We start from the raw sequence: 25570 nt of genomic DNA, 5'->3' as shown, positions 1-25570 counted from the left end.
GAAACTGTTGTGCTGCTTAATATTTTTTTTGGAACCTGTGATACTTTTTGTCAGGATTCTTTGATGTATAAAAAGTAAAAAAGAAGAGCATTTATTTAAAATAGTAATCTTTTCGAACAATATACACTACCGTTCAAAAGTTTGGGGTCAGTAAATTGTTATTCTTTCTTTTTTTTGAAAGAAATTAACTTTTATTCAGCAAGGATGTGTTAAATTGATAAGAAGTGAGAGCAAAGATTTATATTTTGAATAAATGCTGTTCTTTGGAACTTTTTATTCATCAAAGAATCCTGAAAAAGTATCGCAGTTTCCAAAAAAAAAATATTTGGCAGCACAACTGTTGCCAACATTGATAATTCTAATAATAAATCAGCATATTAGAATGATTTCTGAAGGATCATGTGACTGTCAGACTCACACTTCCATGTTTTGTCTGTGTCTTGCTCCCCAGGTGTTCCTTTCCCATGTTTAATTTGTCCCAGGTGTTCCCCATGATGTTTCATTGCTCCCAGGTGTGTCTCGTCATCCCCTCCTCCTGTGTGTGTGTATAAAATGTGTTCCCAGTCCCAAGTTCTCTGTCCGCTGTGAACGTCTTCGTGTGAACGTCTTCCTGTGTTCGTCTCCCTTGGTTCATGCAAATAAAGTCCTGTCAACATATTCTCCAGCGTCTCCTCGTCCCTCGTGTGTGTGCAACGTGACAGTGACACTTTATACTGGAGTAATGGCTGATGGCAATTCAGCTTTGCATCACAGAAATAAATTATATTTTAAAGTATATTAAAATAGAAACCATTATTTTATATTGTAATAATATTTTGCAAGATTACTGTTTCTTTCTGTATTTTGAATCAAATAAATGCAGCCTTGATGAGCTTAAGAGACATATGTATGCATGTATAACCTTTAAAAAACGTAAAATATGTGTTTACTGTAACTTACAGTGAAAGAACGAAGTATTTTATAGATATAAAAGCTATACATTTTTATAGTACTTCCTTCATACCTTTACTGTGTTAAACACAATTTTTACATTTTGAAAAGGAAATATGATATTTTCAAATTTTGCTTGAACAACTCTTTCTATAATGGATCTGTGACATGGTTTAATATCGTTTGGCTGATGGCTTGCAATTGTTCCCCTCCATAAACCCCATAATATTCAGATCACGGTCAATAATTTGGTTTTCAATGGCATATTCTTTAACCTTTACATTTGCTCCCCCATCCACAATTGCTTACATATATGGCAACTATCTTATGCAAATCAATACAATAATCATAATTATGCATAGAGAGGATCTCAAAATGAAAGTTTTTTTTTTAACCTTCCTAATTATTTTGTAGACCTCAAAAGCTGCAAAAACTTTATGGTATTTTAGCACAAAATCTGGCTAATAATAATGCAACATGTGGCCCAGTGCATGTTAATAATTCATTAATCCCACAATATTCAGATCAGTGGTCAATAATTTTCAATGGCATGTTCTTTGACCATTATTTGTTCCCCCATCCACATTTGTCTTAAAAATCTTCCTACTTAATGGCAAAAAATTGACCATCTGACCTTCAAACACCAACTCTTTGAGAAACATACATGTGGCCTCAGGTAGAATTGCCATTACAGAAACAAGGAGGAGCAAATGAACAAGAAGCGACTCCTTGCCGGTCAGTGAGCACGTTTAGTGCGTTTCGATCCATAATTGTGGAGACGGACATCTGTGGCCCTCCAGCAGTGCCTGCACCTTTAAATGTAAGGCTTTTGTGTTGTCTGACTGCGGGGTACGCTGTGGTTAGACGCGGACTGTAGGGCGCGCGTTATCTGGAGGGAAACCATCTTCTGTAGCAGGAAAGACACAACGGAGTGGAGTCTTATTAAAATGACCACAGATTGCCCGAAGCGGCCCAAATGACACGGTGGGAGAGGGTTTGGGGCTTGTCTGTTAGAGAGGCTGACTGGAATGGGAGAAGTGACGCGTGTAGTCCATCTCTCTACGCCCGCTCTCGATCATGCAGCAGCTGGGTAAACTCCTGTCACATACAGACTGAGCTGTTATTTACCGAGCGTACATTATTTATTACGTGCGGAAAATAATCATTTGGCGGTCGTCTGTGATGCGGCAACACTTGAGAGGGAATCGTAGTAAGCGACTGTGTCTCAAAACACCCCACGCGACGCAACCGCTACACTGAACGCATAGAAGCCATACGTTATCGCAGAACGTTCGCTCGAGACTACTCATAAATAAATTACATTATTTACATTATTTAAACAATTTTAAATTGTAGTTCATTCGGTTTCATTCATTTTAAAATGAAATATTTAAATCCATTGATATAAATGTTAATTATACTGTAATACTTAGTATTCCTAACTGCATGTACATATAAGAAATAAAAATGTATTTTATTATAATTATTATTATTACTATTATATCAATAGGTCATCACGACCAGATTGTGATGTAACGTCAGTTAAAAGGAATTATAGTTATATTTGTTTGATCCTCTGCAGCGCTTCAGAGACAAAACCCGTCGACGCGACGCGACGCCACGGACGCTTTCAGTGTATTGATTAGAATGGTAGAGATTTATTTTTGACGCGTCGTGACTCTCCATGCATGAATGTTGGAATTTGGCGCGGCTGATGCCTAAAATGCTGTCTAGGTAGCAAGCTCCATATGTTTTGAGACAGCCATTGCCTCATTGCTTTTCGTTTCAGCGCATCGTGAATACACAGGTGTTTCCACGGAATAAAGCAGCGTTTACAAAGATAAACAAATGCACAAGGTTTCCTACAAAGGTGTTTGCTGCGCCATTGTGCTCCCATCAGCACATTCTATACAGGGGGTCCAGTGGGCGTCGCGCGTATGCTGTATTGGTGACGGAGCGTTTGCTCGTGGATGATGAGGATGATGAGGAGAAGGATGGGGGAATAAAAGGGACGGGGAGGGCGGTGCACAGAGGGAAACGTCATTGACATCAGGGGCGGCTTGCATCAGCACAGTAGTAGTGTTAGTGGCCAGCGCATTGAACTGTAAACCACATTTCTATGTCTCTTCTTCCTCCTGTGTTCTTCCGCGCGCACTCACGCTAGCCTCGCCTCTCTCCCATCACTCGAACGGTGCAGGACCCGCGTGCTCGGCCGCCGGCTACCGCAAGGCAGAGGATGAGATGTCCGGAACCACATCCCAGGCGGACCCGATAGATGCCACAGCGCGGACCGTGCTAGTGGCCAGCGCATTGAACTGTAAACCACATTTCTATGTCTCTTCTTCCTCCTGTGTTCTTCCGCGCGCACTCACGCTAGCCTCGCCTCTCTCCCATCACTCGAACGGTGCAGGACCCGCGTGCTCCGCCACCGGCTACCGCAAGGCAGAGGATGAGATGTCCGGAACCACATCACAGGTGGACCCGATAGAAGCCACAGCGCGGACCGTGCTGCTCAACCGAGCCCAGACCACCAAATTTTGTGACAACCATGTCAGGTGAGTTCATTCAGGTCTTTATTGTACGCAGCAGGAAAATGTTACAGTGCAGTTTGATTTATTCGAGCTTGTTTTATTATATTCTTTGTTTAAAGTGGCTTTTAAAAGCATGTTAAATATGCTGCAAACAATTGTATCTTTGTTGCAGTGGTCTATGGTGGTTTTCTGAAATGAAAATGAAAAAACTCTCAAATGCAAAGGAAAATGCATATGCATATGGATAAGCATTTAACTTCTATCAGCAAGAAAACTACTGTAATATTTTGTTTACAGTTTATTTATTTACACTATGTTCGGGGAAAAGTTTGGGGTTGGTAAGATGTTTTTGAAAAAAAAAAAAAAACTCATATGTTTACCAAGGCTGCATTTATTTGATCAAATATAACAAGAAAAGTAATATTACTGTGAAATAATATTACAATTTAAAATATCTCTTTTCTGTTTTAATATATTTTAAAATGTAATTTGTTCCTGTGATGATAAAGCTGAAATTACAGCAGTTGTTACTTGTCCTGACAACTTGCAGTTGTCACACTATCCTTCAGAAATCATTGTAATATGATACATATATATACACAATATTTCATATTTCATATTGTGAATTTCATATTATTATTACTATTATCAACGTATAAAACGGTTATGCTGCTTAATATTTTTGTGCAAACCTTGACTCATTTTGTTTTTCAGTGACCCCAAATTTTAGAAAAGTAATTTCACGTTTCTGTTTCTCTGTTGATGTGAACATTTTTATTTTATTTATTTGCTCATTTAAGTTGCTTAAAGGTCTCATCAAAATTGTCTTTATGCACATTTTTGCATTGCTTCAATAATAACTAAAATAATGCACTGACAAGAATATTTTGTATATCTTCATTTATTAACTATAAAATCTATACAAAATTTAAAGCTTCTGCTTCTCAGTAAATAATGCAAGTGAACTGATGGTGGCTGGGGAAGCACCTTTAATTTTTATTTATTTATATTATTATTTTTTGCACACTTCAAAGAGGGGCTTTACCTCCTCCCTTTTTTCTATGTTTCACAGTCACTCTCAGTTTTGTTTTTACCTGTTATTCTTGAATTAATTATTAAATTAAACATATTGTATTTGATGCCTCACCAACAACATAGCTGTTCCAGCATTTCATGATCCAGCATAAAGATCATCTTATTAACTCCTAATGCTATGCGATTGATTGTAAAAATGCTTTAATCAAGTTAAGATTTTCCCTCAGGGAATTTACATGCTAATTGTATACAACATTGAATGCGACATCCGAATAGCTTCCATTAAGTGAAGTACTCCACCAGAGATTTCCTGTGAGTACACTGAGGTCATGTTCCAGGCCATGCTTGGCTAGAGTTCATCTGCAGTCCCAGAACAAAAAGCCTTTGAGTGCTTTTTTATCTCTTGAATGGCTATTATGTCAGTTTGATTCGTTTCATATGCAGTGAAATTCTCCTTGATGACAAATTTGCACTTTTTGAAACTTTATGAATGATTGTGTTATGAATATGATCAATAGTTGTAGCAAAAGCTTAATAGAAGTTAGAAATGGATCCCAGATCACTTTCATATTAGTGCCATAATATGGAAGCTCATACAAAATCTGCCTCTCAGTACCGAAACACTCACCCACACACACTTCATCGATCCGCCAGTTTATTCTAAAGATTCGATTCTGCTCTAAAAGGCTCTATTTTGGTTCCTGTAACAGCATTAAGGTGGGCCTAGAAATTCGTAGCCGTTTTGTCATTGGCTAATTTCAGGTCAGACGGAGCTCTGACCTTTTCAGCTCGTCAGCTTCTCAGCATACCTGTGTGGCCGGAGCAGTGGAAATTTTCATAAGAATTGTTCAGATCACTCTCTTATTCCTTGATCTTCATGCTTTATTTACCAACTGGTTTCTGCTTCCCATTGCGTTGGCATCAATTGGTCAGCTGTCAGTCACAAAGTAACCAGACCAACAAATCCAGCAGTGCAATCATCCATATCTGTCTTTTAGGGTAACCCCGGGTACTACACATCATGGTGACGGCAGTGTGGGTTACTGTTTGTGTGATTGGACCGCTGAATGTTAATGAAGGGGATCATATGAATGGTCTCAGCCACTCTTTGATGTCAACGATAGCCTGCCATACTTCCAGGTCAGCTACCGAGCTGCTGTTTGAGGCCATAGTATAGGTTACATGGGTGTGTTAGGCTGTGAACTCATTGCCGATGAGCCCAAGAAGGGTGTCGTGTTTACAGAAAAATACTACTCTCTCACAAGTACACATACTGTAGTATAGAAACATTCTAACACTCTAGAATAAAATAAAGGTTCTTTATTGGCATATATGGTTCCATGTAGAACCTTTGACATCAATAGAACCTTTCCATTGCACAAAAGGTTCTTTAAATTATTAAAAAGATATTCACACTAAGAAAAAATGTTTTTTTTAAAGAATTGTTCTCTGAAAGGTTCTTTAGGGAACCCAAGATGGTTCTTCTATGGCATTGCTGCAAAACCCCCCTTTTTTAAGAGTGTACGATTGGATTTACAGTATACAAAATGTGCCTCCAGATGCAGATATAAACACACAAACAGATACTGACTCATGTTTAGATTTAGATGGACAACCTTGGGACGGAGGCAAATTTGTAGTCCTAGAGGCTATTTTTAGAGATTCTTAACAGCTATTTTCATGACTGTAAAACATTTACTGCCGCAATCAGCTATTCAAGAGCTACTTAGGAGTTCAATCAATACCGATAATTGACAGACACGGCGAGAAACATCCATCCTAACTGCCCAGACACTTATTTTGGGATTGTTTATCTGAAGTTAATGCAGTGGGCAGTGAAGTGTCAGGCATTCATGAAAGCAGGTAGATGTTGGCTTGTATCAAAACACTTACGAATGCTTTTTTTCCCCAGAAGCCTGAGTGGAGATAATTCTAAATTAGTGCTGTTATGGCCTTGGCTGTATATATAGATGTTTAAAAATAGTTTGAAGCTGATAGATTACTTTCAATCACGGTCAATTTTCCCTTTCCCCCCTCTAGCACGACTAAATACGGGATCCTTACCTTCCTTCCGCGGTTCCTGTATGAACAGATCAGGCGAGCGGCTAATGCTTTCTTTCTCTTCATCGCTCTTATGCAGGTATGACACTTGGCACACTGTCTGAACTGCATCTGCTTTGTTTTGAGGATCTCAAAGTACAACATGTATTGCTTGTGGTGATTTCTTTCAAAGTGGATCTCCGAGGAGCTATACTGTTTATGCTGACCATGTGACTTTTGGTCATTTGCCGACATGTCCATTTGTGTATTATATCCATTTTTGGAAGTGGTCCACTATTTCACTCTCATCTACTATGAGCCACTATGCACTCTCAATAATGGCCGCCATGTGATCCAACTTGTTAGGCCAGTATTGCATGAAAACAAGTGAGCAAAAAAAGCTAAATAGCTAAAAGGTTTCTTACACGGTGTCATCTTATTTACTCATTACAGCTTTGCAAGGCAGTACTGTTTTGATATTCCTCAAAAATTCTGTCTAAGTGGTTTGTTTTGTAGTGGTAAACTTCTACAATGACTTCAGCCTTTGTTTTGAAGTCTTAGTGCGCTATGTATTATAGATTTAGATCACTAACTTCATTCTTTTTTATGATGTATACAAAGATAGTTCATCTAAAAATTTAAATTCTGTCATCGTTTATTTACCTTCATGTCATTTGAAACCATTCCATATGTTAACAATGGAAGGTGACTAGAGCATTTTAGCTTTAATCGTAAAAGTAATCCATACGACTGGTACGCTATAATCCAAATCTTGTGAAGTCAGATTAAGATTCTAGTTTTTCTACCTAAACGTGTTCATTTTAAAATAGACAGGACCTTTCCAAAGCATGTTGTTTTACCACCAAAGTGAAGTACCTCATATTATATTTATCTGTGTACATTGTCAAATGCAGCAAATCCCTGATGTCTCACCGACGGGTCGCTACACAACGCTGGTGCCCCTTATCTTTATTCTGACAGTGGCTGGGATCAAGGAGATCATTGAGGATTATGTGAGTATTCTGCTGAATGGAACAATGAATTACCGTTAAACTGTCCAGACTATGTTTTGGCAACACTGGATAAGTGCATTGTCTTTGAAATGCAGTTGATATTTCGAATGAATAATGCTGATGAGATGTCACGTGTTGTGTTCTCGCAGAAAAGACATAAAGCAGACAATACGGTGAACAAGAAAAAGACAACAGGTTGAGTATTACTATCATATCTGTATAACAGTGTCAGAAATGAACTAGGACAACTCCACTAGAAGTAACAAAAATGACCTAGAAATTTTGAGGGCAAGACTTACTTTTATCTGTTATCTAAGATTTGATATATATGTCAAAATACTCTATTAGGCCTATGAAGTTTTGGGTTTAGTGCTTTTGCAGTCATGGTAGTGACCTATATCTGTCAAATATCTGTATTCACTCTCTTGGAGGCGAGCGCTGTTAAATATGTAGCGAATATGGTTTTTGATTAAAGCCCTGAAAACATCATGATGTACAACAACGATTCTTCTATTATTAAAAAAATAAATGTAATCCTTTTTTTAAATGTTCAAAATATTTTTACATTTAGTTTACCCGTGCTCTTTAAAAACACTTATTATTGAATAATGTTAAATTGTAATATTTAGGAAATGTCAAAATGTATATTTATTTTTAATGTTTACTTTTTAAAATAATGTACATTATAACATTGTGATGCCAAATTAACCTCAGCATTTAAATGATTGGTTTTTACATTTTAGTGGGTTTTTTTTTCATGCAAAATAGTATTTAATTTTAATATAGTCTGTTTTGTCATTTATCTGCCACAACAAATAAAAATAATTATTAGCTTTTTGTTATTGTTTAGGATTTTTATATCAGTGCATCCCTAGGATTTATAAGATTTATTTTTGTTTATAATTAGCATCCATTATTGTTCATAATTATTTAAAATATTTGACTTAACACACAGTGGGTTGCCCATTTTTTTAGATGGTTAGAAAAAATATTCCCTCGTGAAGGTGAAAATGTCCCTGAAAATCATTTTTGGCGGACAAATATTGCTTCTTAATAAAAAAGCGAATTTCATGTTGTGTTATTTATTCATTTTATATATGGTTTATATATATCCAGTTCTGCGTAATGGAGCATGGCAGACCGTCATATGGAAGCAGGTAACCCTCCTTCTCTCTCTTTCTACATCTTGTTTTTCTTACTCTACTCCTCTGTGTTTCCCTCCTTTCTGTCAATGATGCTTTCATTTCTGTCCTGTAGTTTTTATTTTGGTAACACCTGCCTTTTTCAGTTCACCTCTTTGATTTTCTGCATCCTGCTGTGTGTTGCTCCTCCTTTCTTTGTTTCAAGCACTGTGGTCTCTTTCTTAATCTCATTCTCTCCCTCCTCATGCTGTTGCAATGCTGCACCTGCCCACTAGGTGGCAGTGGGCGACATGGTCAAGGTGACCAATGGGCAGCATCTCCCGGCTGACATGGTCATAGTGTCCTCCAGGTCAGCACCACAGTGTGTTTGTGTGTGTATCCGTGGGGTTTGTCATCCTGTGTTTGTATTGTAGAGTGATTTATAGCTGTGAAAAATACAATACATGTAATTTTGGGAATGTGTTTCAGGAAAATATATATGTATGTTATTTATGTTTGTGTGCAGCTGTTTTGTGTTCAAAATCTGCTGCTGTTTTTCTCACAGTGAGCCTCAGGCGATGTGCTATACTGAAACATCCAACTTAGATGGTGAGACCAACCTAAAGATCCGACAGGTACGTATTACATATAAGTCTTGTGTGTTTTGTAGAATGTGTTTTAAGAGTATAACATGCTTTTTGTTTGTTAAATGTGTGTTTCAGGGTCTCTCTCTCACAGCTAGTTTTCAGTCTCTAGAGGAACTGATGGCTTTGTCTGGTCGTCTTGAATGCGAGGGGCCAAACAGACACTTGTATGACTTCACTGGAACACTGCGCTTAGACAATCACAAGTATGTCAACTCGCTGTTAATGAGAATCTGAAATATAACTTGCATACACACACACACCCACACACACACACACACACACTACATTCAGTCATCATGTGCTTGTATTACAGCCCAGCTCCCCTTGGGCCGGACCAAGTGTTGTTAAGAGGCGCCCAGCTCAGGAACACGCAGTGGGTTGTGGGAATTGTAGTTTACACTGGACCTGATTCCAAGCTAATGCAGGTAAGTGTGATCTCGTAAAAGCTAGATGTGGACCATTGCTGTTACAGTTAACAAAAAATAAAACTATAAATATATAGAACAATATGCAAAATATAAAGAAACATTTCCTTGGCTACTTACTGTATTATATGTATTATTATTATTATTATTATTAATAATAATAATTGAAGCTAAACAAATATAAAAACTAATAAAAATAACAGAAACAGAATAAAGTTAATAAAACAAACTAACAGTAAAATAAAAACTGAAAATATAAAATTAAGGCTAATTCAAAATATTAACAAATAGTGTAATAATAGATTAATATTATATTATATATAACAGTAAAATAACACTGATGTGGACAGTTATTGCGAAAACAACAAATGAGTAAACATAACACTGTCAAAGTTGAAAATACTTTGACTTTTTTCTTATTTGTACCATGCAAATAAAGTACTGTATTATTTAAAGGAAATGCTATGAAAATACTATAGAGATAAATATGGTAACAATCATGGTGCAATCATCTGAAATTACTGAGGCTACACTTTTCTAATACCTTTTATAGATAAAAACATATTCATGGAGTCATTATAGATAGATAGATAGTAATATGCATTTTTAGTTTTGTGGTCGGTATGTATGTATTTATTTATTTTAAATCCCAAACTTTTGAACAGTAGTTTATATGCAAGTTGTTTTTTGAGCATTAATGTAATGTTTCCATCCTGCAGAATTCCACTAAAGCTCCACTGAAGCGCTCTAATGTGGAGTGTGTGACAAACATGCAGATCCTCGTTCTGTTCGGGATTCTCCTGGTCATGGCGCTGGTCAGCTCCATCGGTGCCGCCATATGGAACAAACAGCACACAGATGAGGCTTGCTGGTACCTTTCCCGAGCAGGTGAAACCCACAGTGAAAGCTACTTTGCCCTTTCAGCTTTGGATTTAGAATATTAATTGTACCTTTTCACTTAATAGCACTTACTAAGACAAAAATAAATGCTTTTGATAATTTTGCATGTTAGCCTTTATAAAATAAGCATATGTGGTTGTGTCCAGGTGACATCTCCCTGAACTTCTGGTACAATCTGCTAACCTTCATCATCCTCTATAACAACCTGATTCCCATCAGCCTCCTGGTCACTCTAGAAGTGGTCAAATTCACACAGGCTCTCTTCATCAACTGGGTAAAATAATAATAAATAATAATCACCAATTACATTGGTATCAACTGATCAAAGTGTTAAAATATAGTATTTTTCAAACTGTACCAAAACCATGAGCACAGAACTGTGATTCAGAATTTTGAACCATTGTGAAAAACGGTTTTGTTTTTCATGCATGTTTACAGGATGTTGAGATGTATTACGCCGAAACAGACACTCCGGCTATGGCCCGAACATCCAATCTGAATGAAGAACTCGGCCAAGTGAGGAGACGCTCCTCCCATTAACTGTTACAAATGTTTATTTACCTCGACTCCAATACATCTCATTCACTGTCTCTTTCTTTTTTAGGTAAAATATCTGTTTTCAGATAAGACCGGCACTCTCACCTGCAACGTCATGCACTTTAAGAAGTGCACGATAGCTGGAATTACATATGGGTAATTGTAGTGTTCCTTTGTTTTCATACATCAATACACTCACATTATCTTTGTGCTTTGCATCGTTCTGGCTCTATTAGCGTGCATTGATCTGTTACTTTTTGTTTATATTTGTGTGAGTGGCCACTGATCTATAATGCTGTCTGCAGGCATTTCCCAGACCTGGACTGCGATCGATCCATGGAGGACTTCAGGTCAGATGCCGCTGATTCTATCTCTGTCCTGTACCCTAGTGAATATTATGCAGGTCTAAGAGGATAATGTGCATTATTATTTTATGTTGTCTTTTACATCCCATTTCTGTTTTTTTTTTTTTTTTTGCAGTCACCTTCCCTCTACAAGCCAGAATTCTACTGAGTTTGATGATCCTTCTCTTATCCAGAACATTGAGACAAATCATGTAAGACCTTTATAGCTGTTCTCTATCATACCTTGGATATTAAAACACAGTTTCTTGTGAATTATTATGTTTGTTAATGGTTCAAATCTGCCTTTCTTTCCTTCTCTATAGCCCACATCCCCACAGATTTGTGAGTTTTTGACCATGATGGCTGTTTGTCATACTGTTGTTCCTGAGCGAGAAGGAAACCAAATTATCTTCCAGGCTTCCTCACCAGGTACCACAACCTTATTTATGGTTTCTGAATATTTGAAGCTGCTCCCTCAGTTTGATTTAGTAGTTAACCAGTTAATTGTCACACTTAAAAAAGTTTCATATAATAAAAAAATGCTATATTGAAAAACACACAAAAAATTATTAAAAATGAATAATTTTCACTCATAATTCAACATGAGTTATATGCAATAATGCTGTGATTCCCAGGCAGGGGATAAACCTAAAAACAATACAAAAAACATTTAATGTCTTCCATTGCTTTTTATGTTTCAAGTTTAGTTGTGTAAATGTTTGTGTGTGTGTAAAAAAAGTATATAAATATTATATGTTATTTATTTTAAGTTTGTGTAAAGAAAAGTACTAATATCAATTAATCAATATAATATTTCATATAAATGTATTTATATTTTTATATATACGCATACTACTAAAAAAGTTTGGATTCAGTAAGGATGCATTAAATTAACAAAGACATTTATAATGTTACAAAAAAAACATTTATTTCAGTAAATGCTGTCTTTTTGAACTTTCTATTCATCAAAGTATCCTGAAATGCATCACAGTTTCCACAAAAATATTAAGCAACACAACTGTTTCAACATTGATGAAATATTTCTTGAGCACCAAATCAGTGTATTAGAATGATTTCTGAAGGATCATGTGACACTGAAGACTGGAGTGATGGTTGCTGAAAATGCAGCTTTGCCATCACAGGAATAAATTATAATTTAAAATATATGTAAAAATAGAAAACGGTTTACTGTATTTCTTTTAGCCTTTGGGACTTTTAACTGATGTTTCCGTAATCTGTTTTCAGATGAAGGAGCGCTGGTTAAAGGTGCCAAAAGTCTGGGCTTTGTTTTTACTGCACGGACGCCACATTCAGTCATCATAGAGGCGGTTAGTGTGTGTTTTCTTGCCATTAATAATGAACCAAAACTCTTTGTATGGTTGCTATTTAATGTGTACATTTCTTGTGTTTGTTTCTCAGAGAGGAAAAGAACAGACATATGAGCTTCTTAATGTACTGGAATTTTCCAGGTAGGAGCCTGTGAGCTCTTGCACCTTCACACATACTCAGTCACAACATCACAATTACCCTGTATGTTGTGTTTCAATGTCTGTCTTTTTTGCAGCAATCGCAAACGGATGTCAGTGATTGTCAGAACACCAACAGGAAAACTTCGGCTTTATTGCAAGGGAGCGGTGTGTGTTACATAAGCCACATAATTAGCATACAGACAGAATGTAAATTACCATTTAAAAGTTTGGGTCTGTAAGATTTTCTTTTATGTTTTCGAAAGAAGTCTCTTATGCTCTCCAAGACTGCATGTATTTGCTCAAAAATACAGTAAAAATTGTAATATTGTGAAATATTAGTACAATAACTTATTTTTTTTACAACAAAAATATTTTTTTTGTTTTAATATATTTTAAAATGTAATTCCTGTGATGATGCCTGATTTTTATTTATTTTTTTTAATATACTCAATACGAGTATGATTATGTGGCACAAGCCATTATAATATAGTGATGTCATGTATTACAGGACAATGTGATTTTTGAGCGTCTGAATGAGACGTCACAGTATAAGGACCTGACCGTGGCCCATCTGGAGCAGTTTGCCACAGAAGGTGAAGAGTTTCTCAAGCTTCTCATTGTTTGAAGTTTTAACATTTTATCTTCTCTTTGGGTTAGCTTTGTTTTGTGTTTGTTTGCATGTGCAGGGCTGCGCACACTTTGTTTTGCGTATGTGGACCTTGAGGAGGGGGCGTATCAGGAATGGCTGAAGGAGTACAATCGTGTCAGCACTGTGCTAAAGGACAGGGCGCAGAAACTGGAGGAATGCTACGAACTTATAGAGAAGGTACATAATATATGCTATGCATGTCACTAAAGAGCCAAGTATTATATTTGATCAAGAGTTAGGAAAAGGATTGTTCAAGCGTCAGTGTGTCTTCACTCTCACCAATACCGACTTATACTACAGGTCTGGGTCACATAGATGAACTACTTTTATTTTACACACAGTGTAGATTTGTGAATGGTGAATATCTACATTGGTTGCTATAGCAATGACTCGTTAATGAGAGTAGCTGTCAATGTGGATGGAAAACTGGTGGAAATTATGCCTATGTCTTCACATAATGATGCCTTTCTTAAATCACAAGGTGCATAAGTGAACACAAGTGACAGGTATTTTACAATTCTTACATATACAGTGTTTGGCTGTTCAACTCGTTCACTTTTCACAATATAGTGAATGTCACAAAGTTTGCTATACGAGCAAAGAGAGAAAGAAATTATGTGTATTCAGACTGCTTTGTCAGATCCTGAATGATGAAAAAACTTGACAATTCAAACTGGAATGCAAAAAAAGTTTCTTGGGCTTCTATATAGTTTATATATATATATGTGTGTGTGTGTGTGTGTGTGTGTGTGTGTGTGTGTGTGTGTGAATTGATATACTGTACCTAAACAAAGCCTGAAGGCCAGTTCACACCAAGAATGATAATGATATCCACACCAGTGGACGATAACGTCTGTTTATTCTAAGTGCACGCTCGTCTGCCGTTTTAAATTCTCGAGCTTGTTTTTGCAGGATTGATTCTGATCTGATGCTGAGACTAGCATCTTTTGTACATGGCTGTGCTCCAGATGCAGTGGTTTGACTGGTCAACAGGTGGCATTATAACATTACATTTTCACAGTCGTGAATCAGATTGTGCAGAAGGTGGTGCTCTTGTTCTCTCATTAACCACTACAAGCTATAAACTCACTGCCTCCCCATCAGATTGGATTACGCAGTACTGCAAAACTTTGAGTCTACTGATCAGAGATCTGAGCCTCAGGAGTTATATGAAGCAGTGAATATCCAGTTTGTTGAGTTTTGTGTGCTTTTCAGGGCTCTGGCCCAGATTAGTAGTCTGAGGAGGGGTTGTATACCACAGCGAGGATAATTACCTGCACCAGTCTGCCAAGAGCCCCATAAAACCATAGTCAACAACACTACTGTGTTACCTCTGCACACACACACAAAAATACACCAAAACTCCTCAAATACACCTCCACATACACATACTCCCACACAGAGAAAGAGAAATCAAAAAGAACTGGATAAGACATGGTGAAAGATGGAGAGGAGAAGGTATGGAAGATGTTCAGGTTTCCTATATTTACTGAATTTCTGTATGCTTCTGTGTGTGGCTGTATTTACTGTAGTAGTGTTTTTCAGCTGTGGTTTTGGTTTTTCAAAACATGAATGATACTTCAAATCGTACAATGTTAAGGGTATGCTGGTTACGTTTTTAAGGAATCAGACTGTGGAGAATAAAACAAGTTTAAAAATCAGATAGACTTGCATTAAAGGAGGCATTCAGATCATATCTAAAAACCTGAATATAATCAAGACTTAAGGGTCAATAAAGTAACTCTCTAGTAAACCACACATAACACCCCAGCATTATAATCCAGTTTAATTTCTTAAAGGGGTCATATGATGCGATTTCAATTTTTCCTTTCTCTGGAGTGTTACAAGCGCTTGTTGCATAAAGAAGATCTGTAAAGTTGCAAAGACTAAAGTCTCAAATCCAAAGAGATATTCTTTATAAAAGTTAAGAGTCAACCACGCCTACCTAAAACTGCTCGTTCTAACACGCCCCCACATATCTACGTCACGATGTGGGAAGATTTGCATAACGCCGCCCAAATGTTCACGCAAAGAAAGAAGGCGTAACTTTTATTCTCGCTGTAGTATTATTGTTGCCGCTGCCGCCATGTCGTGAAGGCGCTGTGTGTTTCGTTGTGAAAGCGAAACTACTTTGTTTGGTCTTCCAAAAGAGGACGATATCCGCTTCGTCATGCCTAGAGCTGATCCGTGCTGGTCGCTGAGGAAGTACATCAACTTCGTTTATAATGGGTTTTAATGTTTTTGTCTCGTCGCTCCGGCCAGGACACGGCATCACAGTATGGCAAGGGGCGTAACATTTCCGTCACACGCTTGAGGTATTCGGCCAATCACAATGCACTGGATAGCTGGCCAATCAGAGCACACCTCGCTTTTCAGACCGATGAACATTTTAAAAATCGTCACGTTTCAGAAAGGCGAGGCATAGAGGAGAAACAATAATGTACAGTATGTGGAAAATAATGTGTTTTTTGAACCTTAAACCGCATAAACACATTTCATTACACCAAATACACAAAATAATGTTCTTTTTAGCAACATCATATGACCCCTTTAAGTTAGCGAACAGGATGCAGAATTGTAAATAAAGTGATAATTTAAACATTTAAATTTATTGAAGAATGAATTAAAATGATTTGTAATGCAATAAAATCTGTAATTTTAGTTTATTTTATAATACATATAATTTTACACTATAAATTACCCATCATCGTTATTATACGCACAATATGGTATATTTCCCACAAAACAATATTGTTAATTTGACTATGTTTTTATAAATTTGGTCAAATTAATACTGTCCAGTTGAACTGTATGTGGGGAGGTTACTATTTTGATTTTTATAGTTTAAATCATATATTTAAATTTCAAAAATTCAGTTTCCTCTTTTTTTCTCTCTCAGCTTCTTGTCTTTATTTTTGTCACACGCAGAACTTGCTGTTGCTGGGTGCCACTGCAATAGAAGACCAACTGCAAGCAGGAGTCCCGGAAACCATAGCAACACTCATGAAAGCCAATATCAAGATCTGGGTTCTGACCGGAGACAAGCAAGAGACGGCCATCAATATTGGTGTGTGTCATACATAGATATATACTTATACCACAAAGTCACGCCACAAAGTTGATTAGCATATCAACAATAGAACATCACTTGTAGTCAGACTTCTAACTCATGAAGAAATCCATAACTGATTACAACATGATTTTGCTGTTGTGGATGTTTGACATCAGACGATCACTGCAGCACCCAGGGTGATGCATGCGGTTAATATTCAACATTTATTCCTGTGCAAATATAATGCATCAGTGGGTCAAAGTGCTGAAAAACCTGTTGGTTGGTTTTGCTGGTTAAAGAGGGCTTTTGTGTGTTTGTCAGCTGGACAGGGAGACCAGATAAACCAATTAAACCAGACAAGCAAATGGTTTAAGTTTTTTTTTTTTTTAAACATGGATTACATAAAGACTTCTGTTCAGAAACAGGTGTGTAAAACTGGTAAATGAGCTAGCACTGCAATATGTATCTGCTATTTGTTTGTTTGTTTGTTTGTTTTTTGCTAAGAGACTTTATTTTATTTCATTTCCATAATCTTTTTTTTTTTTTTTTTAATAATTGGATTTTTTATGTTTTTGAAAGAAGTCTCTTATCAGAAGTCACCAAGGCTGCTTTTATAAGGTCAAAACTACCGTAAAACAGTCATGAAAAATTTTTTTTTTGTTACAATATAAAGTATTTAAAAACTGTTATAATATATTATAATATAATTTCTGTTATGGCAAAGCTGAATTTGCAGCAGTCATTATTTCAGACGTCAGTGTCACATGATCCTTCAGATATCAATCTAATATGCTGATTTGATACTCAGATATTATCAATTATTATTATTGCTGCTGAATTGTTACTAATGGTTCAACTTATTCTTTTTTTATTTACTGAGGAAAGAGGATATTTTGAAATTTTCAGATTGCAGTAATAGCTGTTGAAAATTCGTCTTTGCCCTCAGATGAATAAATTCAGAAAATGGTTAGTTTAAATTGCAATATTGTATAACAATATTACTGTAGTTCAAATAAATGCAGCCTTGGTAAGCATTAATGAGTTATCTCAAAAACTAAAAAAAAAATCTTTATGATTTCAAACCTTGTGTATTTTTTACTCTATAGTACATTATATATGTAAGCTCAAATACTTGTATTTTAATTGCATAATAAATTACAGGCAATAGCTTTAAAGTAGGCTGACAAGGAAGTACAATGACACAACACTACAATATCAAACAGACACTGACTGAAAACACACAAGCAGACTCCTAGATGAATGAAATGTCAGAAGGACAGACAGATAGTCAGTCCGGTGTGCGCTGAAGACAGACGGCTCAAAATAAATTGGGTGAGACTGGAGATAAACCAGTGGACAGCAGACAGGCATTAGTGGGTAATGACAGATCTACAAAGAGGTTAAGTTGTTGTTGGGGCGTGTATGTGTGGCTTTGTGTAACATCTCTACTGTAACTGTCCTCTGTGTCTCAGGTTACTCCTGTAGGCTGGTGTCACATGGCATGTCCCTCATCATCATCAATGAAGATTCCCTGGATGTGAGTACATATTGTGTTTTTATATGTGTGTGTGTGTTAGTAAGTGTTCTCAGGCTGTCTCTGGAGGACGCTGGGTGTGGACAGGTGAGGGAAGTGTGTGTCTTTGTTCTCGTACAGGTGAAGGTAATTAAGGTGTCTGGTGTCATCATTGAGAACATAATGAAAGCGTGATGGATCGTATGGACACACATATGAGCAGAACACACACTCATATATGTTATGACATAAAAGCACATGAGAAAAAGCTGAAAAGCACACACAGGTGATTTTTCAGTTAGAGGAATGTTACTGTTCTCTAGGATGATTTTAAAGTAAAAATGCTTTAACAAATGCTTCATCATTACAGTTTTAAAAGGTGAATTATAATAGCTATCAATTTTATTGTGTCTCTTTGATAATGTTTTCCTTATTTTTCAACCACTCTCTACTTCGTCAACTTCTCTATTTTTCTCACACACACACAAGGTTAATTACTTCCAGGCAAAGTAGTCATACTAGGGAGCTCGTAAAGTCTCCGATCTCTGAGAACAGTCGGCCAGACAGCAGAGTGTCACACACATATAAGCACATTTCATATTTCCTCGTTTAGAATGGAACATTGATAGCGGTTTGTAAAAACACTGTTGCTTATTTTTTTTCCAGTTATTCTGTTTGTGAAATGAAAACAGTATGTTCAGATGGGTTGGATATAGACTTTAAGAGGCCATGCTATATTGTAAATATAATTATGGCTAAAGGGTATTGTTGCCCTTTCGGTAGCATCGAATTGCTTATATCAAACCCCAAAGATCCGTTTTCAGATGAGAAAAATGAGTTTGTGCGAGTGCCAAATGTTGCATGTGATTAAAAAAGGTTGTATCGATTTAAGATGCTATAACATTGTGACCCTTAGCAATAGTCAGAACATGTTGAAAATACACTTCTGTCAGTAATGTTTTGCATCATATGCCATTGTTTTTCAGCAACAGTATGTTCATGAATTCATGGAGTTACATTATAGTTGTATAATTTCCAGCTTGCTTTGATAAAGAAAACAATAATTTTAGTGAACAAAAAAATCTCAAAGAAAATGTAACGTTTTATGTAAAAAAAAAATATATAAAGATAGATATGTGGATATACCTGTACCCAACCGTTAAAAAGTTTGGGCTCTGTAAGATTTAAAAAAAAAATGTTTTTTAAAGATGTCTCTTATGTTCACCAAGGCTGCATTTGTTTGATCAAAAATACAGTAAAACAAGCAGTCAAATGTTATATTAAATATAATTTGATGTTAAAATAATACTGCAAAATACTATTACAATTTAAAAATTGTGCTACATATTTAAGCACAACTGCTATGATGAATTGACCAATCAGCATCCAGTGCCGTGTCACTTTTTTATTTTTTTATGTTAAAAAAGTGTGGCAAAAGTTCATGCTCAGTGTGAACAGGCTCAATCTGAAACCTACAACCTGGCAACACGTTTTTGTGTTTGCAATGGATGGCAATGGATGGCAGTTAATAAATGAAAGTGTTGTTTTTGTTCTGCCTCTAATGGGCAGCCATTTGCAGTAATCAATATTGTGCTTTTGAAAATTGTCCAACCACATTATGGGATTTATTAAATGAGTGTTTAATGGCATTTTATTTGTATGTTTTATGCAGCTAGTAAAAAACATAAAGATTGACATTTGAGGAGATGGGCAGCTTTCGTCTCGGTTAAAATCTCCAAAGGAATTCTTTCTTATCTTACCAAGCTCTTAAAATAACCCACAATAAGTCAGACACTGCTGGGGTGAGCCTAATGACACAGCTGTGTGTGTTTGTGTGGAAGATATTGAGTGTGTGTGTTTGTGAATGAGAGAGAGTGTGTGACAGCTGCCGTTTTGTGTAACGCACAGTTGGGCCAACACATCACACTCCTTCATGTCTTCCTCCTTTCTTTCTGTCTGTCGTCTATATAATGCACAAATAAGTTCATCGTTGTTGATGGTGTAATTGGTCGATTTTCTCTGTCTCTCCTGCCACACAACTCCTCCTCCGTCTGTCAGCGGCTCCCAAATTTACAGGAACAGTGTGTGCATTAGAGTGCGTTCGAGCATAAGTGTGTGTGTCGGGTGAGGAGTAACACGATCTCCTTTTGGCGCTCAATCTCGTCAAAACAAATTCTGCCAGCAAAGCCTCCTGGGTAAACATGATGGCTTTTGACTCAGAGTCTGTGACAAGTTCCATCTGTCACTCTGCTGTGTGACACACACACACACACACACACACACACACACGGTTCCATTCAGACAGCTGGTGTCCTTGTAACACACACAGAGGCATTCTTACCACGCTTGAGGTATTCGGCCAATCACAATGAACTGGATAGCTGGCCAATCAGAGCACACCTCGCTTTTCAGACCGATGAACATTTTAAAAATCGTCACGTTTCAGAAAGGCGAGGCATAGAGGAGAAACAATAATGTACAGTATGTGGAAAATAATGTGTTTTTTGAACCTTAAACCGCATAAACACATTTCATTACACCAAATACACAAAATAATGTTCTTTTTAGCAACATCATATGACCCCTTTAAGTTAGCGAACAGGATGCAGAATTGTAAATAAAGTGATAATTTAAACATTTAAATTTATTGAAGAATGAATTAAAATGATTTGTAATGCAATAAAATCTGTAATTTTAGTTTATTTTATAATACATATAATTTTACACTATAAATTACCCATCATCGTTATTATACGCACAATATGGTATATTTCCCACAAAACAATATTGTTAATTTGACTATGTTTTTATAAATTTGGTCAAATTAATACTGTCCAGTTGAACTGTATGTGGGGAGGTTACTATTTTGATTTTTATAGTTTAAATCATATATTTAAATTTCAAAAATTCAGTTTCCTCTTTTTTTCTCTCTCAGCTTCTTGTCTTTATTTTTGTCACACGCAGAACTTGCTGTTGCTGGGTGCCACTGCAATAGAAGACCAACTGCAAGCAGGAGTCCCGGAAACCATAGCAACACTCATGAAAGCCAATATCAAGATCTGGGTTCTGACCGGAGACAAGCAAGAGACGGCCATCAATATTGGTGTGTGTCATACATAGATATATACTTATACCACAAAGTCACGCCACAAAGTTGATTAGCATATCAACAATAGAACATCACTTGTAGTCAGACTTCTAACTCATGAAGAAATCCATAACTGATTACAACATGATTTTGCTGTTGTGGATGTTTGACATCAGACGATCACTGCAGCACCCAGGGTGATGCATGCGGTTAATATTCAACATTTATTCCTGTGCAAATATAATGCATCAGTGGGTCAAAGTGCTGAAAAACCTGTTGGTTGGTTTTGCTGGTTAAAGAGGGCTTTTGTGTGTTTGTCAGCTGGACAGGGAGACCAGATAAACCAATTAAACCAGACAAGCAAATGGTTTAAGTTTTTTTTTTTTTTAAACATGGATTACATAAAGACTTCTGTTCAGAAACAGGTGTGTAAAACTGGTAAATGAGCTAGCACTGCAATATGTATCTGCTATTTGTTTGTTTGTTTGTTTGTTTTTTGCTAAGAGACTTTATTTTATTTCATTTCCATAATCTTTTTTTTTTTTTTTTTAATAATTGGATTTTTTATGTTTTTGAAAGAAGTCTCTTATCAGAAGTCACCAAGGCTGCTTTTATAAGGTCAAAACTACCGTAAAACAGTCATGAAAAATTTTTTTTTTGTTACAATATAAAGTATTTAAAAACTGTTATAATATATTATAATATAATTTCTGTTATGGCAAAGCTGAATTTGCAGCAGTCATTATTTCAGACGTCAGTGTCACATGATCCTTCAGATATCAATCTAATATGCTGATTTGATACTCAGATATTATCAATTATTATTATTGCTGCTGAATTGTTACTAATGGTTCAACTTATTCTTTTTTTATTTACTGAGGAAAGAGGATATTTTGAAATTTTCAGATTGCAGTAATAGCTGTTGAAAATTCGTCTTTGCCCTCAGATGAATAAATTCAGAAAATGGTTAGTTTAAATTGCAATATTGTATAACAATATTACTGTAGTTCAAATAAATGCAGCCTTGGTAAGCATTAATGAGTTATCTCAAAAACTAAAAAAAAAATCTTTATGATTTCAAACCTTGTGTATTTTTTACTCTATAGTACATTATATATGTAAGCTCAAATACTTGTATTTTAATTGCATAATAAATTACAGGCAATAGCTTTAAAGTAGGCTGACAAGGAAGTACAATGACACAACACTACAATATCAAACAGACACTGACTGAAAACACACAAGCAGACTCCTAGATGAATGAAATGTCAGAAGGACAGACAGATAGTCAGTCCGGTGTGCGCTGAAGACAGACGGCTCAAAATAAATTGGGTGAGACTGGAGATAAACCAGTGGACAGCAGACAGGCATTAGTGGGTAATGACAGATCTACAAAGAGGTTAAGTTGTTGTTGGGGCGTGTATGTGTGGCTTTGTGTAACATCTCTACTGTAACTGTCCTCTGTGTCTCAGGTTACTCCTGTAGGCTGGTGTCACATGGCATGTCCCTCATCATCGTCAATGAAGATTCCCTGGATGTGAGTACGTATTGTGCTTTTATATGTGTGTGTGTGTGTGTTGGTAAGTGTTCTCAGGCTGTCTCTGGAGGACACTGGGTGTGGACAGGTGAGGGAAGTGTGTGTCTGTTCTCATACAGGTGAAGGTAATTAAGGTGTCTGGTGTCATCATTGAGAACATAATGAAAGCGTGATGGATCGTATGGACACACATATGAGCAGAACACACACTCATATATGTTATGACATAAAAGCACATGAGAAAAAGCTGAAAAGCACACACAGGTGATTTTTCAGTTAGAGGAATGTTACTGTTCTCTAGGATGATTTTAAAGTAAAAATGCTTTAACAAATGCTTCATCATTACAGTTTTAAAAGGTGAATTATAATAGCTATCAATTTTATTGTGTCTCTTTGATAATGTTTTCCTTATTTTTCAACCACTCTCTACTTCGTCAACTTCTCTATTTTTCTCACACACACACAAGGTTAATTACTTCCAGGCAAAGTAGTCATACTAGGGAGCTCGTAAAGTCTCCGATCTCTGAGAACAGTCGGCCAGACAGCAGAGTGTCACACACATATAAGCACATTTCATATTTCCTCGTTTAGAATGGAACATTGATAACGGTTTGTAAAAACACTGTTGCTTATTTTTTTTCCAGTTATTCTGTTTGTGAAATGAAAACAGTATGTTCAGATGGGTTGGATATAGACTTTAAGAGGCCATGCTATATTGTAAATATAATTATGGCTAAAGGGTATTGTTGCCCTTTCGGTAGCATCGAATTGCTTATATCAAACCCCAAAGATCCGTTTTCAGATGAGAAAAATGAGTTTGTGCGAGTGCCAAATGTTGCATGTGATTAAAAAAGGTTGTATCGATTTAAGATGCTATAACATTGTGACCCTTAGCAATAGTCAGAACATGTTGAAAATACACTTCTGTCAGTAATGTTTTGCATCATATGCCATTGTTTTTCAGCAACAGTATGTTCATGAATTCATGGAGTTACATTATAGTTGTATAATTTCCAGCTTGCTTTGATAAAGAAAACAATAATTTTAGTGAACAAAAAATCTCAAAGAAAATGTAACGTTTTATGTAAAAAAAAAATATATAAAGATAGATATGTGGATATACCTGTACCCAACCGTTAAAAAGTTTGGGCTCTGTAAGATTTAAAAAAAAAATGTTTTTTAAAGATGTCTCTTATGTTCACCAAGGCTGCATTTGTTTGATCAAAAATACAGTAAAACAAGCAGTCAAATGTTATATTAAATATAATTTGATGTTAAAATAATACTGCAAAATACTATTACAATTTAAAAATTGTGCTACATATTTAAGCACAACTGCTATGATGAATTGACCAATCAGCATCCAGTGCCGTGTCACTTTTTTATTTTTTTATGTTAAAAAAGTGTGGCAAAAGTTCATGCTCAGTGTGAACAGGCTCAATCTGAAACCTACAACCTGGCAACACGTTTTTGTGTTTGCAATGGATGGCAATGGATGGCAGTTAATAAATGAAAGTGTTGTTTTTGTTCTGCCTCTAATGGGCAGCCATTTGCAGTAATCAATATTGTGCTTTTGAAAATTGTCCAACCACATTATGGGATTTATTAAATGAGTGTTTAATGGCATTTTATTTGTATGTTTTATGCAGCTAGTAAAAAACATAAAGATTGACATTTGAGGAGATGGGCAGCTTTCGTCTCGGTTAAAATCTCCAAAGGAATTCTTTCTTATCTTACCAAGCTCTTAAAATAACCCACAATAAGTCAGACACTGCTGGGGTGAGCCTAATGACACAGCTGTGTGTGTTTGTGTGGAAGATATTGAGTGTGTGTGTTTGTGAATGAGAGAGAGTGTGTGACAGCTGCCGTTTTGTGTAACGCACAGTTGGGCCAACACATCACACTGTCTTCCTTCTTCCTCCTTTCTTTCTGTCTGTCGTCTATATAATGCACAAATAAGTTCATCGTTGTTGAATTGGTCGAATCTGCTGTGTGACACACACACACACACACACACACACACACGGTTCCATTCAGACAGCTGGTGTCCTTGTAACACACACAGAGGCATTCTTACCCAAACATTTTCTTTACCTCCTTCCTTTGTCGCACATATTCTTTCCATGGCCCACACATACTCGTTCTTACTTTCCCAGACATACACACACACACACACACACACACTGCTGTCTGTCTGATCTTTCTGATAGGCTGCGTTCCACGTTTGCTGTCACACTGTCTGCATTACATGACTTGCACAAACACACTCACTGTAATCATCATTAATCATACACCCACAGTTTGTGCTCCTCTTTTCTGTTCTCTTTGTGTAATAGAAATGCTAAACACAGCACTTAGAAGTCAGTGCATGCACAAGACGGCTGACATGTGATCGAAATCTCTCTGTCTCGCACCCTATTTAGGGGCCAGGTATCCACATGTTTGTTTGTTTGTTTTATAAGTATGGGGCTGTTTCTGGCATTTAAAGGGGTAGCTCACACTAAAATGAAAATTCTATTAGTATTTTCTCATAGTTTGCTGTCGTTACATATTTGTATGAGGTTATTTTGTCTGTGAAATGCAAAAGATGATCATTTTGAAGGTTCATGCAGCTATTTCTATACAATGACAGTTCGTAGTGACTCCAAAACCAAACTTAAAAGTGCCATAATTGTAGTTGATACGACTTGTGAACTATATTCCAAGTCGAAAACCTCGTGATGGGATTTCCCCCCCCCC

General features: G+C 36.5%; 1 protein-coding gene and 1 long non-coding RNA gene across 3 annotated transcripts in view; both read left to right on the top strand.

Annotated features, from left to right (window-relative positions):
* Positions 1-3234: 3234 nt before the first annotated feature.
* The window catches only part of LOC107701675 (phospholipid-transporting ATPase IB-like), a 48557-nt gene continuing 26221 nt past the window's right edge, over positions 3235-25570 (top strand). Inside the window, exons 1-23 of one of the 2 annotated variants that reach the window (XM_016503737.1) lie at positions 3235-3485; positions 6537-6636; positions 7451-7549; positions 7699-7744; positions 8666-8706; positions 8967-9040; positions 9236-9305; positions 9393-9520; positions 9631-9742; positions 10462-10630; positions 10789-10916; positions 11081-11158; positions 11247-11335; positions 11485-11529; positions 11660-11735; positions 11847-11952; positions 12769-12851; positions 12943-12992; positions 13088-13157; positions 13501-13585; positions 13679-13818; positions 16570-16708; positions 18166-18230. In XM_016503737.1, the coding sequence (XP_016359223.1) occupies positions 3385-3485; positions 6537-6636; positions 7451-7549; positions 7699-7744; positions 8666-8706; positions 8967-9040; positions 9236-9305; positions 9393-9520; positions 9631-9742; positions 10462-10630; positions 10789-10916; positions 11081-11158; positions 11247-11335; positions 11485-11529; positions 11660-11735; positions 11847-11952; positions 12769-12851; positions 12943-12992; positions 13088-13157; positions 13501-13585; positions 13679-13818; positions 16570-16708; positions 18166-18230 (2094 nt within the window). In that variant the 5' untranslated portion in view covers positions 3235-3384. The remainder of the gene's footprint in view (positions 3486-6536; positions 6637-7450; positions 7550-7698; positions 7745-8665; positions 8707-8966; positions 9041-9235; positions 9306-9392; positions 9521-9630; positions 9743-10461; positions 10631-10788; positions 10917-11080; positions 11159-11246; positions 11336-11484; positions 11530-11659; positions 11736-11846; positions 11953-12768; positions 12852-12942; positions 12993-13087; positions 13158-13500; positions 13586-13678; positions 13819-16569; positions 16709-18165; positions 18231-25570) is intronic. The other variant, XM_016503736.1, reaches the window with a different exon arrangement.
* On the top strand, positions 21297-22972 carry LOC107701676 (uncharacterized). The gene is made up of 3 exons (XR_001635673.1): positions 21297-21309; positions 22767-22831; positions 22951-22972. It is a non-coding gene; the product is annotated as an uncharacterized LOC107701676 (long non-coding RNA).

Source organism: Sinocyclocheilus anshuiensis, unplaced genomic scaffold (assembly GCF_001515605.1).
Source record: "Sinocyclocheilus anshuiensis isolate Anshui unplaced genomic scaffold, SAMN03320099.WGS_v1.1 scaffold1626, whole genome shotgun sequence".
Taxonomy (NCBI): domain Eukaryota; kingdom Metazoa; phylum Chordata; class Actinopteri; order Cypriniformes; family Cyprinidae; genus Sinocyclocheilus; species Sinocyclocheilus anshuiensis.
This window is presented reverse-complemented; position numbering and strand designations above follow the sequence as displayed.